An 18,634-nucleotide genomic window follows, 5' to 3' on the forward strand; every position below is an offset into this window, starting at 1 on the left:
TGCCTGAATCAGGGCCTCTGTTTGCAGGATCAGCCTCTTACATGACCATCAATCACCAAGATCAAACAGCACGCCTGTGAAAACGCTGAAGGTACCAGCAAATGAAGTTGCTGAGTGATGAGTAAAACCAGCCGCGACCCTAGAGGACCAGAAGTTGATCAATGTTGTAACTTTTTAAAAAGCTTAAGGGAGCTCCCAGGAATTCTAGACCAGTGAGCCCTACCTAAGTACTGAGAAAACTCAATGAGACAATCATTAGACAGAGTTATAACCCTGGTCTGATCAGTGCAGTGTGACAGGGACAAGCCAGCAGGGTAAATTGGTGGCTATCATTTATTAGCAATACTGGATCAAATGTGTAGAACTGCTGGGTATGATCCATAGAACTCTTTGATAAGGATTTTAATAAAGTGCCCCAGAAGGGGCTATCAAGGACCCTTGATATACAGACCTGTCCTGGACTAAAAACTGGTCAAAAGATAGGACGTTAAAGGGTATAGGAATAAATGACCCAAGCTCCGCATGGGGAGTGCTTAGGAAGGGGTTCCCCTATGGCTCAGTGGGAACTGTACTCCTCAATATGTCTATTAATGACCTGCAAGAGGGAGTGTTAATGAAAGGGCTGAGCACACAAATTTAGGTTATCAGACCCCGGGGAAGTTTGCAAAGAGCTCATGAAGAGCTTGAAAAAACTGGAAAACGGGGCAATATGCTGGCAGATGAGACGTGCATGGTGATACCTGGTGGAAAACAGCTTACCAATGCACACCGATGGGTTTGGTTTAGGAGCTCTTTTCACCCAGCACAAAAATCTCTCTCTACCAATGTGTGAAGACATGCAGTAAGATGCTGACGCAGGAGGCACTGTATGTGTCATCCGGATTCTGATAGCTCCTAATTCATTCCCTCTTATCCACAGTTTATAAATGAAATTGTGTCTGGGAAGGGGAAAAGGTATTTCTTTGGAAAGGATAAAGGGGACCTAGGAGAGAGTTAAGAATCAGAACTGGCAAATCAATCAACAACCGCCGGAGTTCAGTGCTGAAAAATAATACTATAACTCTGTCTGTGCTGCCTGTATAGGAAATGGCGTAACAGAGACTGTGCTGGGCAACCTGTACTCGTGTTTAAAAAAACAAAAGTGTTTTCCAGTCTAAGGCGGCTGCTTATAGCTCAGATTGCAATAGAAATGACAGCTAACCAGACAGAACAATTCAAGATCAAACTGAGGTAGGTCATTTCATTTATTATGATGGGCATCTGCAGCTGGCATGCTCAGACCATGCTAAGGTAATTTAACATCTGAAAAGCAAGGGCAAGATCAGTGACAGCAACAGATCTTCCCCTTCCTACTTACAAAATCTGGCAGCAGCCTAGTATCCTGGCCACTCCAGCTATGTGTGCTGTGGGCATGCTACCTGAAACCTCACAACATACCCACCTCCTTCCCCTTTCCACCCACCCCTACAAACACACCTGGACACACACAAGCCTACCTGGAACTAGGTCTGATTTTTCCACAGAGTCTGTGTGGCATTTCACAGGGTGTTTTCAACACATCACCTCACTGGCAGTTTGTCTGATGTGCTTCCCTGAAGAGAAAGGAGACTTCTTGAGAGCAACTTCCTTCTGTCTGTTCTCCTGAGGGTGAAATAGACAGGCTTAAATAACTTGCAATTCCTTGCCTGGACACTAGATGGCATGTGCCATGAGTTGTAGGAAATTTAAAGGTGACCTGTGATATTTTTTTTTTTAAATGAGCTAATTAGTGTGTAAAGGTACGTACCAAAGGTTCCAAAGGAGACAGGTTACATCAGGTGCTCTGCGCCACTAGGCTCGATTCTCCACTGCCCTGCTTCTGGTGTGGTGCCTGTGGTATTACACAAGTGCTCGGATCTGGTAGCGTTTTGCAACCCCTTTGCTCTGAGATAAATTACTCAGCAAAGTGCATGGCAACAGAGAAGCAGGCCCATAACCTAGGATTTCAGTTCCTGTCTCACAAAATTAGATTGGCTGGTAGCCCCCACTGTCACACCCCAGCGTGCCTCATGCTGTGATGTTACAGCCGTCACGCAATACCGCTCAACCTGGGGCCAGGCCATAGGGGGTGGAGTCAAGGGAGTGACATTTAAAAAATAATAATGATAATTCTTGTCATCACTCTTTTGTCCCTCTGACCTTTGCTCTTGGGGCATCGAGTGAAAAAAATGCTTACAAAACGACGACAGTACTCCGCAGCTGTGCTGCCAGCTCTTGCAATTTGATTGTCACTCTTGCAATATTTGGTGCTTTTCTTCAAGTCTCAGCTCCAGGAGACATGAGGTTTGGGGAGAATCTCAACTTTCATTTCAAGTCAAGTAAATTTCCTTGCGGCTGCAGAGAAAAGCTTGAAAATGTGACCCCGGAAGGCTATGACACCAGCAGACCATAAATGGAGCCCAAAAGTTGTTATTCTTAAAAATCTCGGTATTTTAAGCCAATCTCATGATTTCTGAGGGCCTGACTTGTGACTTTTGAAGGGTTGGGGTGGGCAACACTGGAAAACTCCAAGACTTTTGTTGCAGAGCAACCAAAAAACCCCTCTCTGAATTTTATCGGAACAGTTGGCCTGGCTGCCCAGCTCACAGCCAGGGACCCAGCCCACCTGTCCACCCCCCAGGAGGGCAGCCTGGGGAGCTGGCCAGGTGGGGAACTGGCCAATTGACCCCCTGGGAATCCAGGGTTCCTGGGACCCTTGGGTCTGCAGCAGCCCACCAAGCGAACTGACAAAGAACTGAGGAGCCAGGTCTTGCTTAGCAGGCTGCCCTGTAGCCTGGGACCATGGGAGCCTTGAGTCCAAGGCAACCCACTTGGTGGACTGCCCTGAATCGGAGTCACCCTGCTGAGGAGCTGTGAGCCTGGAACTCCCAGTCAGCCCGCCAGGCTGGAGGCGAAGGAGCCAGGCAGGGGAGCTAGCAGCAAACAGGCAGGTTTCCAAGCCAGCCTGGCCAGTTTCTTCAGAATTGTCCCATTCCTGCAGAACATTCCATTTTGATGAGCTGGGCTTTGCTGATGGAAAACCATTCCCTCCCAACCAGCTCTAATTGCAACAGGTACCCCCCAAACACCGCCTGAAGCCAGCTGTGCAGGCTTTGGAGCGCGAGTGTATACTTCAGAACTTTTCTTTGTATAAAGGAACTTGAGATTTAGCTTTTTAAAAATAAGCGATTACATTTGAGGCCTGGTCTAGTGGTCACACCCAGGAGCCAGGAACCTAACTCTGCCTCTAACATCAATGTCACATCCGTGCCTCAGTTTACCCATCCATAAACTGGGAAGAGTACTACTGCCCCTGCATCACTGGGCTGTAGGTAATGTTTGTAAAGTGCTTTGTAAAGGGAAAGCTCTCATTACGGATACCTCTCAGGACATGCTAGCGTCAGGGTAGTGGGGTGTTGATGGCTATTGTACTAAGGAAGGTTTAGAGTTCGCCTGTTTCTATCTAGGCTCTGTTCTGCTGAGATACCACAAACAGGTGGTGAGGAAGGAGGTCGGTGCTTCTACAGCAGTGTCTACTGCAGCTGCTCTCGTTCCTCCCCAGTTTTCTTTCTTCCAGAAATTCCTTTAAAGATGTGGATGAAGATGCTTATGAATGAGCCTTTAGTGACTGATGTTACAAGGCAAACATTGCCTGACACAGGTAAGCCAGCTGTATTGAGCACAGGAGGACAATGTACTTTTTATAACATGCAGGTGGGGGGGTGGCGGGGTGGTACATTGGCCTCTGCTGTTACTACGTTAGAAATTCCCTTTACTCCAAAGGTTAACATGGTTAATGTCGATGCTGAAGGTCATTGGGAAGCAGGCTCAGTTCATGGTGGCTCTCCAACCTGTGGAAGGCGGGTGCAAGGATAGTGCTCAGATGGAGGAAATGACCAGTGCGAACGGCAGACACTGCATGCGTGTGCGAAAGGCTGTTATTCCACCAGAGCCTTGACCTGGAAAAGCAAGAAGGACGCTTGCACTGACAGGCCCAATCGAGCTAGGGATTAACAATGCCAGAGTGTTTGCTGGGGACGGCTGGGCCTGTAGAAGGGATTCACCCCAGCCAGGCCCATGGGGCAATCTCAATAGGTGAAGTGAGCATTTCACACTCCGGCTAACGGCACTGCTCTTGCAAACCTAAAGGAGCCAGGGTTCTACACCTTCATGTTGCTGGGATCTGCGAAAACCCATTTAGCAAATGCTTCGGGGTGTCCTGCACAAGAAAGAAAGTGTATGAATGGTGGGAAAACAGCAGCTAGCATGGGCCAAATTCAGTGCTGGGGTAAGCAGGCATAACCCTATTGGCTTCAGTGGCATTTACTCCAGGACTGAATTTGACCTGGTGTCTCTAGTCTCCCCAGGGAAGAGCCCAAGGTCCAGAACCTAGGAGTGCATGTAATGTAGAGGAGGAGAAGCGGGCTGACTGGGAGGGGTCAGGGAAGTTAAAGGGAGCCAGTAGCTGACAAAGCTCTACAGAAGTGAACCTTTCCAACGCTGCTGGTTTCCAGGCTGCCAGCCTAGGGCTGTTTGTCAAACAAGCACCTGTGCTTTCTCCCATGCTGCGCCGTATGCTTGGGAGGAGCTCCCAGTCAACATCAGCAACCTGCTTCTTTAGCCCCTTTTAAATCCCTCCTGTTAGCTCTCCGTTGCCTGGAGATCTATGAACAGCGGTCTCATTGTTTCCTTGTGCTCCAAGGCCAGCCTCTGATCTTATACTTCTACTGCAAGCTCCATGGGGCAGGGACGGTCCTTTCGTTCTGGGTTTGTACAGTCCCAGCACAAAGGGGGCTCCTGGGCTCTACCGTACAAGTCATAAATAGAACAACCAACAGTGGTTCTGCAGAGGCAGTCACGCTGGGCTGGGGAGGAGCCGCACGTGCCCAGGGTGCTGTCTTTGAAAGGCGGAACGCCTCCAGAGACTAGGGGCAGCAGGCACCTCTCCAGCAGGTGTGATCAGCACTGCCCCAGCACAGCTCTGCCAAGGAGTGGGCTGGGCCATGACCCTGCCGTCTCCTACCCAAACATGTCCTGCTGGCAGAACTAACCAGGCTCCCCTTAGCTTCCCCAATGCCTGCAGACAAGCGATGGCTGTCTACTGCATGGGATCCCTGGGCACTCTCCCCCCTGCACTGTACCCATGCTGGAGCAGCCATAATCTGGTTATATGTGCTGAAAGGGAGGGGGGTGTATTATCCTGTCACAGTTCGGGGCAACTGCACCTGCATTCCTCTCTAAGGTCCACCAAGGGCACTCAGTCTTGGGCTTCTGAGCCATCAGCCGTCTTGGGTGGACACACGCGTCTCTCCCTTTCTCACTGGGGTATTTCCAGGCTACAGAGCCCTCTGCCTACAGCGTGAATGCCCCTAGCAAGGCAGACTGCCTACATGGCCAGCATCTGCTCTTTGCTTTCTCAGACGCTAAAACTGTGTAAATGGCCAACAGTTCAGTTACCACCCAGCTCGTGCTAAGCCAGCACATTTATTCTTAAAGTAAAAGCATTACAGAGAAAACAGATCCCAACAACAGAAGAGCCTACGTGCATGCTCATTAGGTTGCCGGCAATCACCCCAGCTCCACTAGAACAGTCCTTCAAACCCCACCAAGGAGTTTTTCCCTTGGTTACAAATTGATAACCGTCATGGCTCAGGTCACAACAAGTACCCTCGTTAATCGATGAGACACTCTTTTGTCCAGTGTGAGCCTTTTTGATCTGTCCTCACTTAACAGGTGATCAGCAGACAAAGGTTCCCATCTCAGGGTGACACTGCAATAGATTGAGGTCTTGCATAACCAGAGTGAGTCCACTTGCATACCTCTCCGCCTAGCGATTTCCTGGAAAGCTACTTAACTTTAAAAGTTCATACTTGTCTTGGCCCATTGTTTAAAATAGTCCTTTGAGGCTCATACCACTTCCCATGATTCACATTAGTCAGGTCTCCCCCGAGAGGCATTCCATACAATCCCACAGGAACACACAAACATTTGCATTTTTAATAAATGAAGCCTAACAATACGTAAACTGAATTCAATAAGGTTTGTTCGGGATAGCAGGAAATTGCCAGATGTCACAGCCCCTCCGGGGTCTGCGCTCTGCAAAGGAGTCAATCCATTTCTCTCGCTCCTTTATTGTCCTCTGTCAGGCCCCACTTGTTGCAAACCAGAAACAACCACCCCACTGCTTCCTCACTCTGCCTAATGGGAGCTAGGAACCATCATAAAATTGCCTTCCAGGGGAACCCTTTATTGTTCCTTTCTGATGGCTAAATAAGACACACGAAGTATCTTTGTCCTGCTTATTTTTCCCCTTGGCAATGTGAATCAGGAGTGTCAGCTGAGCTCTTCCTTGGCATGGCTGGAGGACCTACTGCACTTCTCCGAGGATGTGTATTGTGAATGCTCACAGCTTAACGGAAGGATTGGTGAAGGCAACCCTTACCCAAAATGTTAACTAGTCATTGAAGTTAATAGGTGTTACCAGAAAACAGAGGGTATTAAACAATGTGACTCAAAAATCCCTTTCCTCCTTAAGTCTCTCTCTCGGTTCTGGTGTTGTCTCCATTCCACTAACATCCTAGAGCCTCGGCACAACTTAGCTTTCTAATGTGAAAAACAAGCAGGACAAGAAAAGTTGAGGCCATTTTTATGCACCTTTATGCAACAAAAGGGCTCCCACCCACCCCACTTTTTTCACTACTTAGCAGATCATCTTTAATAAGTGCAGTTCCAGGAGTTCATCGAAACCCAGGGGTGGCATGGGCCGACGAAACTGCCTGCTGTGACTCCAAAGGCACCTGCAGCATAAAGGTAGGCAATGCTGTTCCAGTCTGCAAATCTGAGCCTCACTCGTGGTAACGCTTTACTATTTTTTGTAACTGATAGAAGTTTCTTCAAAGAGAGGATCTCTTGAGATTGAGAGAAAAGCAGATTGATTTGGAAAGGAACAGAGCCAGTTGGTCGGGTTCCCAAGCCTGCAGTGAACTGCAAACAGGTTGATATGGCAACGAAAGGGCCCACACAACAGAGAAACGTTATTCATCCTTCTCTGAAGGTCCCTACTTGGATTGCAGACTTTTAGAGGTGTATGTGGTTAATGGATGGCACTGGGATCTCTCTCTCGCTCTCTCTCGCTCTCTACACCTAGGGTTGCCCACCCTCCAGGATTGTCCTGGAGTCTCCAAGAATTAAAGATTAATCTTTAATTAAAGATTATGTCAGGTGTGAAACCTCCAGGAATACGTCCAACCAAAATTGGCAACCCTAACCTCTCTCCCCTGCATTTTTGAAGCACCAAATAGCATGATATTTTGGTGCTGCATGTAATTACAATTCACACTCAGTTTCTGTCCCATGGGGACAGCCATCTCCTGCCCTGCCCTTGCTGCACAGGGCCCTAGGTCCATGGCTCAGTAATCTACCCAGAGTGAATTTCACCCTGTGGGCCTGCGCCAGCTCCCAGTGAATTAGGAGGAGTTTTGCCCAGTGGGAAGCAGGATCAGGCCTTAGAAGGTTTCTAGTCCGTTGGTCAGTGGGTTAAGGAGCGAAGGCTGCTTGGAACGGTGGAGGAGCTCTGCATCGCCCTGAATGAACTACTTACAAAGCCAGCTCAGCCCTTCAGCCTCTAGCCCTGAGCCCACTCAAACCCTTAACTCAGCGCTGGCCTAACTTCGTTCCCATTGAGTTAATGCTCAGATCAGGTCTCCACAACATGGTCAAAATGCTGGTGGCAGCGCCCTGTCTAGGCGAGCCCTTAGGGACCAATCGCTTAAGGTGGCTCAGGGTTGCTACTAAGCTGCTCTATGGGCTTAATGCATCTTCAGCACTGGAGCAGCTTTAAACTCTAAAAGCAGTTTAATGGCAGCATGAGCCCCCTTAACCCTCCGAGTTAAGTCAACGTATGTGCCTCAGGCTGCTGGATTCTCTTACAGCGCCGTAACTCCTCCATCCAACGGTTGAAATGCTGCAGAAAGCTTAAGCCAGGGTAGGTTGGTTTTTTTTTTAAATTCTTTTAAAATATTTTTAAAGACCATTTTTAAAATGCCCAGGGAAATCTAGCACAAAGTCAAAGGTTCCTGCACAGCAGGGGTTGAGGAATTGAGTGCACAGCAGCCAGAAAATGTGAAACCGAGGGTCCCTCCAAGCAACACGACCTGGGCCACACTGCACACGCCTCAGGATTTCATTTCCTGTTCCCCTTGGAGTATGCAAACTTCCAGGGTGCTCCAACCTGCACTGGGGACCGGGCCAGGGCAGCGGCAGCCCCAGTCGGAGAGTGCAAAGGGCACCTTCTCGCGCATGCTCACCAGCTCTGCCAAGTGCTCTTCGGCCACAGCTGAGGATCAGGCCCAGGCTGCCTGAAAGATGCACAGCTAAGCCCTGGGGTTCAGAGAAAGTCAGCAAGATGCAAGTGACCTCAGACTGACCCCTGAGCGCTGGGAGGCTGGAAGGGGGAGAATCTCTTCCTCTCCCCCCCCCCCACCCGTTTCCTGGCATTTGTTTCTCTATCTGTTTGAATTGCATTTTATTGCTTTGCTGATCTCCTCCCATCTGACCCAACGCACAAAGAGGAATTAGGGAGTGTGTCACATACTGTCCTTTCCTGTGGAGGGCTGCAGGGGCGGGTGGGAGCTTGCGAGGGGGTGGGCAGCAGAGGAGGGATGCAGGCAGGGTACCAGCAGAGCGGGGGGAGCAGGGCAGGAGGGCGGAGGCTGGAATAGAAGCTGAGGAGGAGTGGGGACAGGGGAGTGTAGCAGAGCAGCGGGTAGAGGGGCAGAGGTGCGCTGAGGGGGCGCAATGGGGAGCGTTCCACCCCTCCTCACAACCAGAGAGGCGTGGCCGGCCTCACGTGAGGAGCCTGTGTGGGGTCATCAGAGCTGCCAATGCTGGTTCGACTGGGTGGGCAGCTGGCAATTCAGCTACTGCTGAATGGGGACTAACATGCTTCCTAAGGCTTGCCTAGGAGGCGGAGGGGGCAGACACTGGTTGGCCTCTGAGGATATGTCTACACTGCAATTATAAACCCACAGGGGCCAGCCGATTTGGGCTCGGGCTGGTGCCCAGGCTGTAGGTCCCCGAGACGGGGGAGGTCCCCAAACGTCTACACCACAATTAAACAGCCCTATGGCCCCAGTCCAAGTCAGCTGCCATGGGTGTCTAACTACAGTGTAGACCGACCCCGAAAGGCATCCTAAGGCACCCAGGAGGGTATTCCCCCAAGGCTCACTGCAGGCCCCGCAAGCCGCCTGTCCCCCGTAGGAGAGCGGGAAGGAGAGGGTAAGGATCCCTCCCATCAGTATCCTAAGGGTTAGGATGGCGGAGGCTGAGCGGGCCCAGATGAGCCCCCTCTGCCTGTGGAGGGACCAGCCTGTGAACCTCCAAACACTTGCCAGGGGCTGATGCATTTAGCAAGGGAAGGCCTGCTCCTCAGGAATAGGTCTTCTCTCAGGTGCACCTCAGGAGACAGGTAATGCCCTCCTGGTGTGCGGCCCACACAACTGCCTTGCTCTCTCTGTTCCCACTACACCCAGAGACCTTGTGAGGTTTCCAGGTAGGGAGCCCCTCCCCTGCTCACTTCCTCTGGCCCACATAAGAGGGGCTCACCTCCTGCAGGGCTTGGGAGTGGCGCAAGAACAGGGCTCTGCTCCCGCAGCCTTTAGGCAGCAGTGAGGGGAGAACGTGCTCCATCCTCTCTTGCTTCTCAGCTCAGTCCCATGTTAGGATGATTTATAAATGAACTGAGGAATTCCCTGACAAAAAGCTTTTAAAGCAGAGCGGAGGATGCAGGCACACTGCTAAGAGCAGCCCTACACAAGAATGTATGTAGATTCAGAGAGTTCAAGTCCAGAAGATCTTTTAGTTCAGTGGCTCTCAACCTTTCCAGACTACTGGACCCCTTTCAGGAGTCTGATTTGTCTTGAGTGCCCTCAAGTTTCACCTCACTTAAAAATTACTTGCTTACAAAACCAGACATAAAAATACTAAAGTGTCACAGCCACACTAGTACCGAAAAATTGTTTACTTTCTCATTTTTACCATATAGTTATAAAATAAATCAACTTGAATATAAATATGGTACTTACATTTCAGTGTATAGTATATAGAGCAGTATAAACAAGTCATTGTATGAAATTTTAGTTCGTACTGACTTTGCTAGTGCTTTTTATGTAGCCTGTTTGTAGCGAGGCGGTGGGATACCCCACAGCCCCGCTAAGGGCCGAACCTCCCCTAACACCAATGTGGGTGGAGCCACCGGGTCCGGCACCCCCCCCTCAGAGGTCACGGCGCCGACCCGGAAGTATAAAAGCCCGCCTGCAGAGCTCAGTGGAGAACAAGCTGGCGGAGAGAGCAGACGTCTGTGGCCGAGCTCCCGCTCGGGGTAGGCCAACTGAGCCTACCCCTCGCCCGGTATCCTGAGGAGGACTGGCCGAGCCTGCCCCTTTCCAGCTACCCCGAGGAGGAGCCAAGCATACCCTTCGCTACCTACCGGGAGGAACTGATGCTGGTGGAGAGCACCGAGGACACTAGTACGGCCCAGGTACCCTACGAGGGGGAGTGTGGAAGTAGCCCGGGGGCAGCCGACCCCAGTCTGGCTGCAGCACTGCCAGAGCCTATGTCAGTGTGTTGCGGCCAGGATCCCCACTGACAGCAGCGAGTTTCCACCGCTGCTAGGGCCCCGGGCTGGGACACAGTGGAGTGGGAGGGCCTGCGTCCCCCCTGCCACCCACTCCTTGGGTGGCAGACTCCCCCTTTCTCCTGGCCTAGAGAGGCTGGGACCTCTTGCTCCTTGACTCAGCCCCTGCTTAAGGCCTGGGTTCCTGACTGACTGTTTGATTGCTGCCCCGCCCTGACCTAGGGCCTGGGCTGCTACAAACATTGACTCAGTCCCTGCTTAAGGGCCTGGGTTCCCGAACTACTGACTCAGCCCCTGCTTGAGGGCCTGAGCTCCAGACTGCGTGATTGCTGCCCCGCCCTGATTGAGGGCCCAGGGCTTTTTCTGACCTATTGGCTCAGCCCCTGCTTAGGGGCCTGAGCCCCTAACCGTGTGTTTGCTGTCCCAGACTGCCGCTGGACCAGGACTGACGGCGGTCCAGAGCGAGGCGGTGGGATACCCCACAGCCCCGCTGAGGGCCGAACCTTGGCAGAGACTGTTACACTGTTGTAAAACTAGGCAAATATCTAGATGAGTTGACGTACCCTCTAGAAGACCTCTGCGTACCCCCAGAAGTACAAGACTGGAGGTTTTCCTAAAAGTTCTGCTCGAAGAATGATTTTGGGGAACCTCTCTGGCCTGCGCTACACAGCCTAGATGATCACAACCACCCCTCCTGGCTTGGAATCTATGAAAGGCTACGCTAAACCCAAATCGGCTGCTCTTAAACCAAAATAAGACCATTTACACAGTGGTTTGCACCACTTTAACTAAATTGGTTTAGAAACTGATTTACGTTAAACCAGTGCTGCTTTCTCATGGGGACAAGGCCCTTGCCAGTTAAGGGCATATTACCTTTCAGGAACATTTGAGTCAAAACCATACAAATGCTAGAAAGCCAGGAAGTGAAGGATTAAGGCCAGGCTTTCAAACAAGGCATTGCTCTGGGAATAGGACCTGTGGTGGGGAAGGGTGGGGGTAGTTTAAGCTGCAAATAAGGAATAACAATGCTAAGCATAAAGAGAGTGACTGACTGGGCAGTCGGACAGCCATAGCGGGTGTCTGTGTGTGGGTCTGTGTGATGTAGTCTTCACCTTCTTCTTAGCTGATCAAATCGGTGAAGAGATTCAGCTAGAGGGAGGTGACCCCACGGCAACGGGCTTGACTGTACTCATAGAAACGTAGGGCTGGAAGGGACCTTGAAAGGTCATCGAGTTCAGTGGTTCTCAACCAGGGGTCTGGGACTCCCTAGGGGGCCTTGAGCAGGTTTCAGGGGGGCTTCCAAGCAGGGCAAGTATTAGACTTTCTAGGGCCCAGGGCAGAAAGCCAAAGCCCACCACTTGGGGTTGAAGCCCAGATCTCTGAGCCCCGCCACCCAGGGCTGAAGCCGAGGTCTGAGCAATGTAGCTTTGCAGGGGCCCCCGTGGCAATTGCCCTGCTTGCTACCCCCTAACGCCGGCCCTGGCTTTCATATGCAGAAAATCAGTTATTGTGGCACAGGTGGGCTGTGGAGTTTTTATAGCATGTTGGGGGGGCTCAGAAAGAAAAAGGTTGAGAACCCCTGATCTAGTTCATTTCCCCCCCGACTCCCACCCTGTGCAGAGGCAGGACCCAGTATACTTAGACCATCCCTGCCAGGAGTGTCTCTAACCGGTTCTTAAAAACCTCCAGTGACGGGAATTCCACAACCTCCCTTGGAAGCCTGTTCCAGTTCCTAACTATCCTTAGAGTTGCACAGCTTTTCCTAATATCTAACTTAAATCTCCCTTGCTGCAGATTAAGCCCATTACGTCTTGTCCTTGCTTCAGTGGAGAACAATTGATCCTCTTTATAACAGCCCTTCGCATATTTACCAGGTCCCCCCTCAGTCTGTTTTTCTCAAGATTAACAACCTCTGTTGTTGTTTTCAATGTTTCCTCAGCGGGGAAGTTTTCCAAGGCTGGTCTCGTTTTTGTTGCTCTCCTCTGGACTCTCTCCAATTTGTCCACCTCTTTGCTAACGTGTGATACCCAGAACTAGTCATGTTGCTCCAGAGGTCTCCCTAGTGCAAGCAGAGCAGTACTATCAACTCCCATGCTTTGTCCAGGCCCCTGCACAATGGGGTCCCAATGCTGATGCCCTCTGTGGTGGTTACCCTAATACAAACAGTTCCTGCCATCACTGCTCTGCTTGGTATTGCTGCCAGCAGTGTAGCTGAAAGGCTGTTTTGGGAGTTCTCTTTTCTCTAGCATGGCGTAAATGCTCTCTGCGAGGCTGTGTCCAGAGTTAGCTGTCCAAGCAACAGGAGAGTTGACAGTGTCATTCCAGGCAGGCGCTGGGGGAGCGGGGGCGGGAAGGGCATCATTGCTGGATAAATGTTACTCCAGGGGATGGACTGCAGAGACTCACCATTCACTGCTGGTTAAAAACCAGCATCTCTATAATTTGGTCATTCTGAATGCAGGAAGGGGAAGGCGAGGTCATGACATGTGGCACTGGCCAGGGTCTGACATTTCCCCTGCGTTCGCAGTAATGTCTCACACTTTATCTGTGACCTGGAGATCACGAATGGGCAAGACTCTCCATCTAGGGAATGCACAGGCCAGCCAGTCTGTCTTTTGGGGAGCTTTGCTAGAATTGGATTCACTTGCATGTGCTCAGCAGAATTTCATTCGTGATCAGTCAGCAGAGCTCTGTCCTTTCTGCACTCTCACTACCGGGCACTGAACAGATGCGGGCCTCAGTCCGGGAGCTCCACAATATTTAAGGGGACACTGTGGGCTGACAAGGGAGCCTCAGCTGTGAGAGAAGGAAGAAATCTTAAGAGCTAATAAATATTGCATGGGGTGTTGCTGCAAACGCTCCACCAACTGAACGTCACAGCTGTGCCTGCACAGAGCTGTCGCTACTGCCAGCGCAGACCCCCATGGGAGCACCCCCATGGGAGCTGGCCACACCCCAGGCCTCGAGAGCCAGTTTATTGGCAAACAAAAGATGATGCTCTGAAAGCACCAGGCAGTCTGGCATAGCAGCCTCTCCAGATCCTGTAATCCCCTTTCCCTTCTTAAACAGGGAATTGATCAATCATGTTTCCAGCCCAGCAACAACAGTCAAAACTGTAACGGTCATCATATAAGAGCATTGTCATCCGAGTCTGGCTTGCCCAGCGTACAAATCAGGACGCCCACAATGTGCGTGAGAGAGTGATTTCCCCAAGCAAGGGGCAATTGGAATTGCAGTCACACTATGAACCACTGAGGGTCTCTCAAGGGAAAGGGCAGTGGAGTGATTTCTGTTTGCAATAAGATAGCACTGTAGTCTCTGCAGGGAGTGCTAAGGCTCACAGCATCAGCTGAATGGGGAGGGAGGGGAGGACAGATAACACAACACATACTCTATGCAACCATCCAGTGAAAGGAGGAAAGCCCCCGAGCCACAGTGCCTGGGCCCATAGTCACCCTGGAACTGGGGTATCACAGGACATATTGGGATGAAATGGTACAAAATTCCAGCGTTTGGCATTTTCAAAGCACCCTGCAGACATTCACAACCCTAAGGGGTAAGCAAGTATTATTATCCACATTTTATTGGTGGGGAAACCAAGGCCCAGAGATGGTAAGTGCCATGTCCCGTGCCGCAGACTACACAGTGACAGAGGCAAGCCTGGAATTCCAGAGTCCTGGTCCTAGCCCTGACCCCTACGTACTTGACCACATTGCCAACGGGAGCGAGGCTGGCACTAGGAGCCGGGACTGGCTGAGCTGGAATCATAACCCTTCCCCTGGCTGGGAATAAGGAGATGTGTTTGCACTGGTGAAGTGGGGTCTATTACCAGTAGCATTTCTTATGTGTATCTGTAGCATCTAAGAGCCCCTGTCCTGGCCCAGGACTCCTGTGTGGAGGTGCTGTGCAAACAGAACAAAACAACGGCCCCCATCAACAGCATTCCTCTTTGTTCTAGAACCGCTATCTCACATTAAGGGGGACTTTTAGGGGCAAATTCTAATTCAACCCAGCTGCCCCAAAGTGGCCGTAGTGCTGCAAAAGCACCGCTAATATGCACCCAAATACAAGTTCCTGCACCATTCTTGCCTCATCCCACACAGGTCATCCCTGCTAGAAGGGCAAATAATCTGTATGGGGGTATGTGCCGAGTGGCCACTGCCAGATCAGGGGAGAAGCGCAAGGACGACAGCTTCGGATCCTTCACTCCCACCCTGGAATGTCCGTCGGCATCTCCTGGTTAGAGAGAGCCAAGACAGAGTGACACCTACCTCCCTGCTTGAGTCACTTGTGTATAGCACCTCCCACAATACAGTGCAGAGTGCTGGTTTCTGGGGTCTCTGGCGTTCATGCATATTGACCCATGCTAGCACGTGCAGGACATACAGGCTGGTTTTCCAGTATTGCCAACCCCAAGGGTTCAAAAATCACGTGACGGGCACTGAAATGAATGAAATTAGGAAAACCCCCTAGTTTTTAGGACAAATACTAAATGTTGGGTTCTCTTTCTTTGCCTTCCGGTTTCTGAGCCTGTAGGCTTCATGGGGGGGTGGCATTTACAAGCTTTTCTCTGAAATCCTGAGGGCTAGAAACATCCCTTCCCTTTAAAAAAAAAAAAAAAAAAAAAAAGGCTGGGGGAGAAACCTGAGATTCTCCCCTAATCAGTTAGCTCCAGGAGCTGGGACTTTAAGATAAAAACCAAATGTTGCGAGACTCACAATAAATTCCTGAGAGTTGCCCACGTTTCCATCCATGCTGGCACATAAGCCAGCATGATCCCTCGACCGAGTCAGTCCCATTCATAACAATAAGGGCCAAACTCCTCTCCCCAGCACAGCAAAAAGCTTAGGGAACTGTCTTCCCTGCACTGGTTTGCGATCTCCCTCCCATCTATCCTGGAAACCCCCTGGATCTGGTCATGACGCCCCTGGGGATTGGAACCCTGGGGTTGAGAACCCATGTTCTAGACGAATGACAGCAGTAGCCTCCTCAGCCTCTGGGACAGGAAGAATCCATTTAATCCTTCCCCTGGTCTGCTCCTATCAGCCCCCCTCTCCTCCCAGTACAGCAGTGTGCAGGGAACCCTAATGGGGCTCTGCTCCTTGTTTCTGCTGTGGGTGCAGAAACACACCCGCTCCACTGCCAGCGGGCCTTTTGCACACACACACACGGAGCGAGGGAGCAGGGTTTGCCCTTCCTAGTCCAAAATGAGCCAGTAGCCACCCATACTCCCTCTCTCAAATGTGGTCCAGCCTTGCTGTGTGTTTCTAATTAGCGCCTATTATTCCTACTGTTATGTTTCCTACTTTAAAGCACACAGACAATACATCCTGCAGACAGCGCCCCAGTTTGTTAAGAGGATTTGCTCTCTGGTGGGATATTTTCAAGTTGAACACACAGAAGATGAATCCTGGTAATGGTACCGTCCTTTTAGTAAATAATTCTCTTCCGTTCTCCCGCCCCCCTGGAGCAATGCACACTGATTGCATCCTGGAGCATGTGTAAACTGGAGACTAGGTCCCTATTCCCTGGGTCCCGGAGAGAAGGCATGAAAGTGAGTCCCAAAAAACACTCGACGGATCCCTCAGTTACAAATGCTGCCATTGTGGTGCCTTTTAATGAGGCACAGTGGACAGGGCATGGAACTGAAATGCCCCATCCAGCCTCTGAGAGGCAGGGTGAGGCTGACCCACCGGTCTCAGTTTAGGACCTTTCCCATTTACGGTCAGTATTTTCTGCTCTCCCCACTGACTGCTGGCAATGCGCACGCCTTGGAGACACAACCAGAGCCCAGGGGACCCACCATCGATTTTGTTTTGGACCCAATGTTTTTTTCAAAGTCATCAGACTAAACCCTGAAATCCTTACTCAGAATTTACTCGCTCCAAATGGAGGTTGCCTGAGTTAGGACTCACTGAGCAGCACCTTGGGACTTCATTGATTTCAGAGATTGAGCTCCTGCAGCAGCAGTCAGGCAAAAGTCCTAGTGTGGTAAGGGTTGAGTAGAAGCTGAGGAAGGGCTTTCGGATTTGGCCTAGCATAACCAAAGCCCTAGATATATTGTGACAGAGTGGATCTATTTCCCGGTGCACATTTCAGCTCTGACTTGCTTCTGCCTCCAGACCCCAGGCTGGCTGAGGCCTCTGGTGACGGAAAGTGAACCTGGAAGGGGTCACAGTGATGCAAGACACCAGCAGCCCCCTCATGCAGGGGCCTGGAGCTGGCCAGAACAGCCCAGAAAGTAGAGGGGGCCAGAAGGTGTGGGAGGGGAGGGCAGATGAGTGACGTGCTGGTTAGAGCCGCTGAGGCAGTCTTGACCAGGAGTTCTATGGAGCCCAAGATGGCGTTGCAGCTGCCCTGTACTGATGTGTGGTGAGACTGCCCTATCTCCCTGGGGCGATCGCTCTTGTGTGCGGCTGCTCCAATAGACATTGCCCCTTCTATTCCCCCAGGGATGAACCTACCCTACAAATGCCATGGTTTGTTGCAGACTAACAATTATATTCTAAGACAGCTGGTCAGTGTCTCAGCAGAGAAGCCAAGGTCTGACTGGGCCTGGATACTGAACTCCCCTCTTGCCCATAGAGGTGGCTATGTTAGGCCAGGATGGGGAAGCCAGTGCTACCGTTCTTGCATTGTGGATAGGCCTTCAGCTTCCAGGTCAGCCAGTCTGTCACTTCCCCCCAGGAGACTCTCTTAGCAGTAGGGAAGGAGGTTTCTAAGGCTAGGGTTATCTAAGCTTTCCATTCTGGAGGCCCCTTTGTAAGAAGCGTAGGACTGGAAGGGACCTCGAGTGGTCATCTAGTCCAGTCCCCTGAACTCAAGGCAGGAATAAATATTATCTAGACCATCCCTGACAGATGTTTGTCTAACCTGCTCTTAATCTCCAATGACAGATTGCACAACATCCCTAGACAATTTATTCCAGTGCTTACCCACCCCGACAGGAAGTTTTTCCTAATGTCCAACCTAAACCACCCTTGTTGCCATTTAAGCCCACTGCTTCTTGTCCTATCTTCAGAGGTTAAGGAGGCCAATTTTTCTCCCTCCTCCTTGTAACAACCTTTTATGTACTTGAATGGGAGCAAGAAGATGCATGAGACTAGCCTCACACAACGTGTGCACACACGTATAAGGCAATAAGTGAATCCCCAGCCTTGTAAATATATTTATGCACATTCATTGGATCAGTGCAGTGAGTCCAGACACAGCAGATCCGAGCCCAGGCACATTCTTATCCACTCCCACGTACTCCCTGCCTAAGTCATGCCACAGAGGAGACAGCTCAAGGAGAAGTTCCAATAGCTCTTATGCTGGAAGGTCAGACTGAGGCTCTCTCAGTGTTGGGATCAGAATTTTGCTAGTCACACAGCTATTGCTAATGGGGTTCTAGCAGTCTTTCCTCATGCGCTATGGCTAAAGCGGATTTTGTCTGAGAAGAAACTTAGTACCCTTGATATACAGTGCCTAGGGCGAGGGGTGGACATGTATGACAGTACGTCTACAGTATGATATGGCTAAGGAAGAAAAAAATCTCTGCCCACAACAGTCAAGGAAACATGCCGGAATCCTAGCATCCATTACAAACCATTGTTACTAGGACAATTCTCACCCCTAGTCTGCATTTATAAAAATCCTGTCACTGGTTCGAACAGCTGAACTGATGGAAAATACTGCCCACAGCTGTAGGGATGGGCATACCTGATCTCACCCATGACGTGTATTATATAACATTCCCACTTGTGACAGATTTTGGTAATCTTATGCAGGTTCAGACAGACAGATAAAAGAACCAGAAAAGGGTTATTAAATTGGGATCAGCTCACGTGTTTGTTTTTAACCTAGAGGTTGGGTTCATCATTTTTGTAAGTGGCAAATGAATTCCTCTCTGAGTTGCAAAGATAAAACAACAAAATAAACACCCAGTGATCCAAACGCTGCAAAATAGTGTCCCCCTCCCCAGGCTGACAAGGCACTCTGAAG

At 50.6% G+C, this 18,634-nt stretch overlaps 1 protein-coding gene across 1 annotated transcript in view; it reads right to left on the minus strand.

Moving 5' to 3' along the window:
* The window catches only part of GGT1 (gamma-glutamyltransferase 1), a 75,496-nt gene extending 57,130 nt beyond the window's left edge, over window positions 1–18,366 (minus strand). The window contains exon 1 of the mRNA XM_029913684.1: window positions 18,353–18,366. Within this exon, the coding sequence (XP_029769544.1) occupies window positions 18,353–18,366 (14 nt within the window). The remainder of the gene's footprint in view (window positions 1–18,352) is intronic.
* Window positions 18,367–18,634: the final 268 nt, after the last annotated feature.

The sequence above is a fragment of the Terrapene carolina genome, unplaced genomic scaffold (genome assembly GCF_002925995.2).
Source record: "Terrapene carolina triunguis isolate 2854851 unplaced genomic scaffold, T_m_triunguis-2.0 Scaffold790, whole genome shotgun sequence".
NCBI classification, from domain to species: domain Eukaryota; kingdom Metazoa; phylum Chordata; order Testudines; family Emydidae; genus Terrapene; species Terrapene triunguis.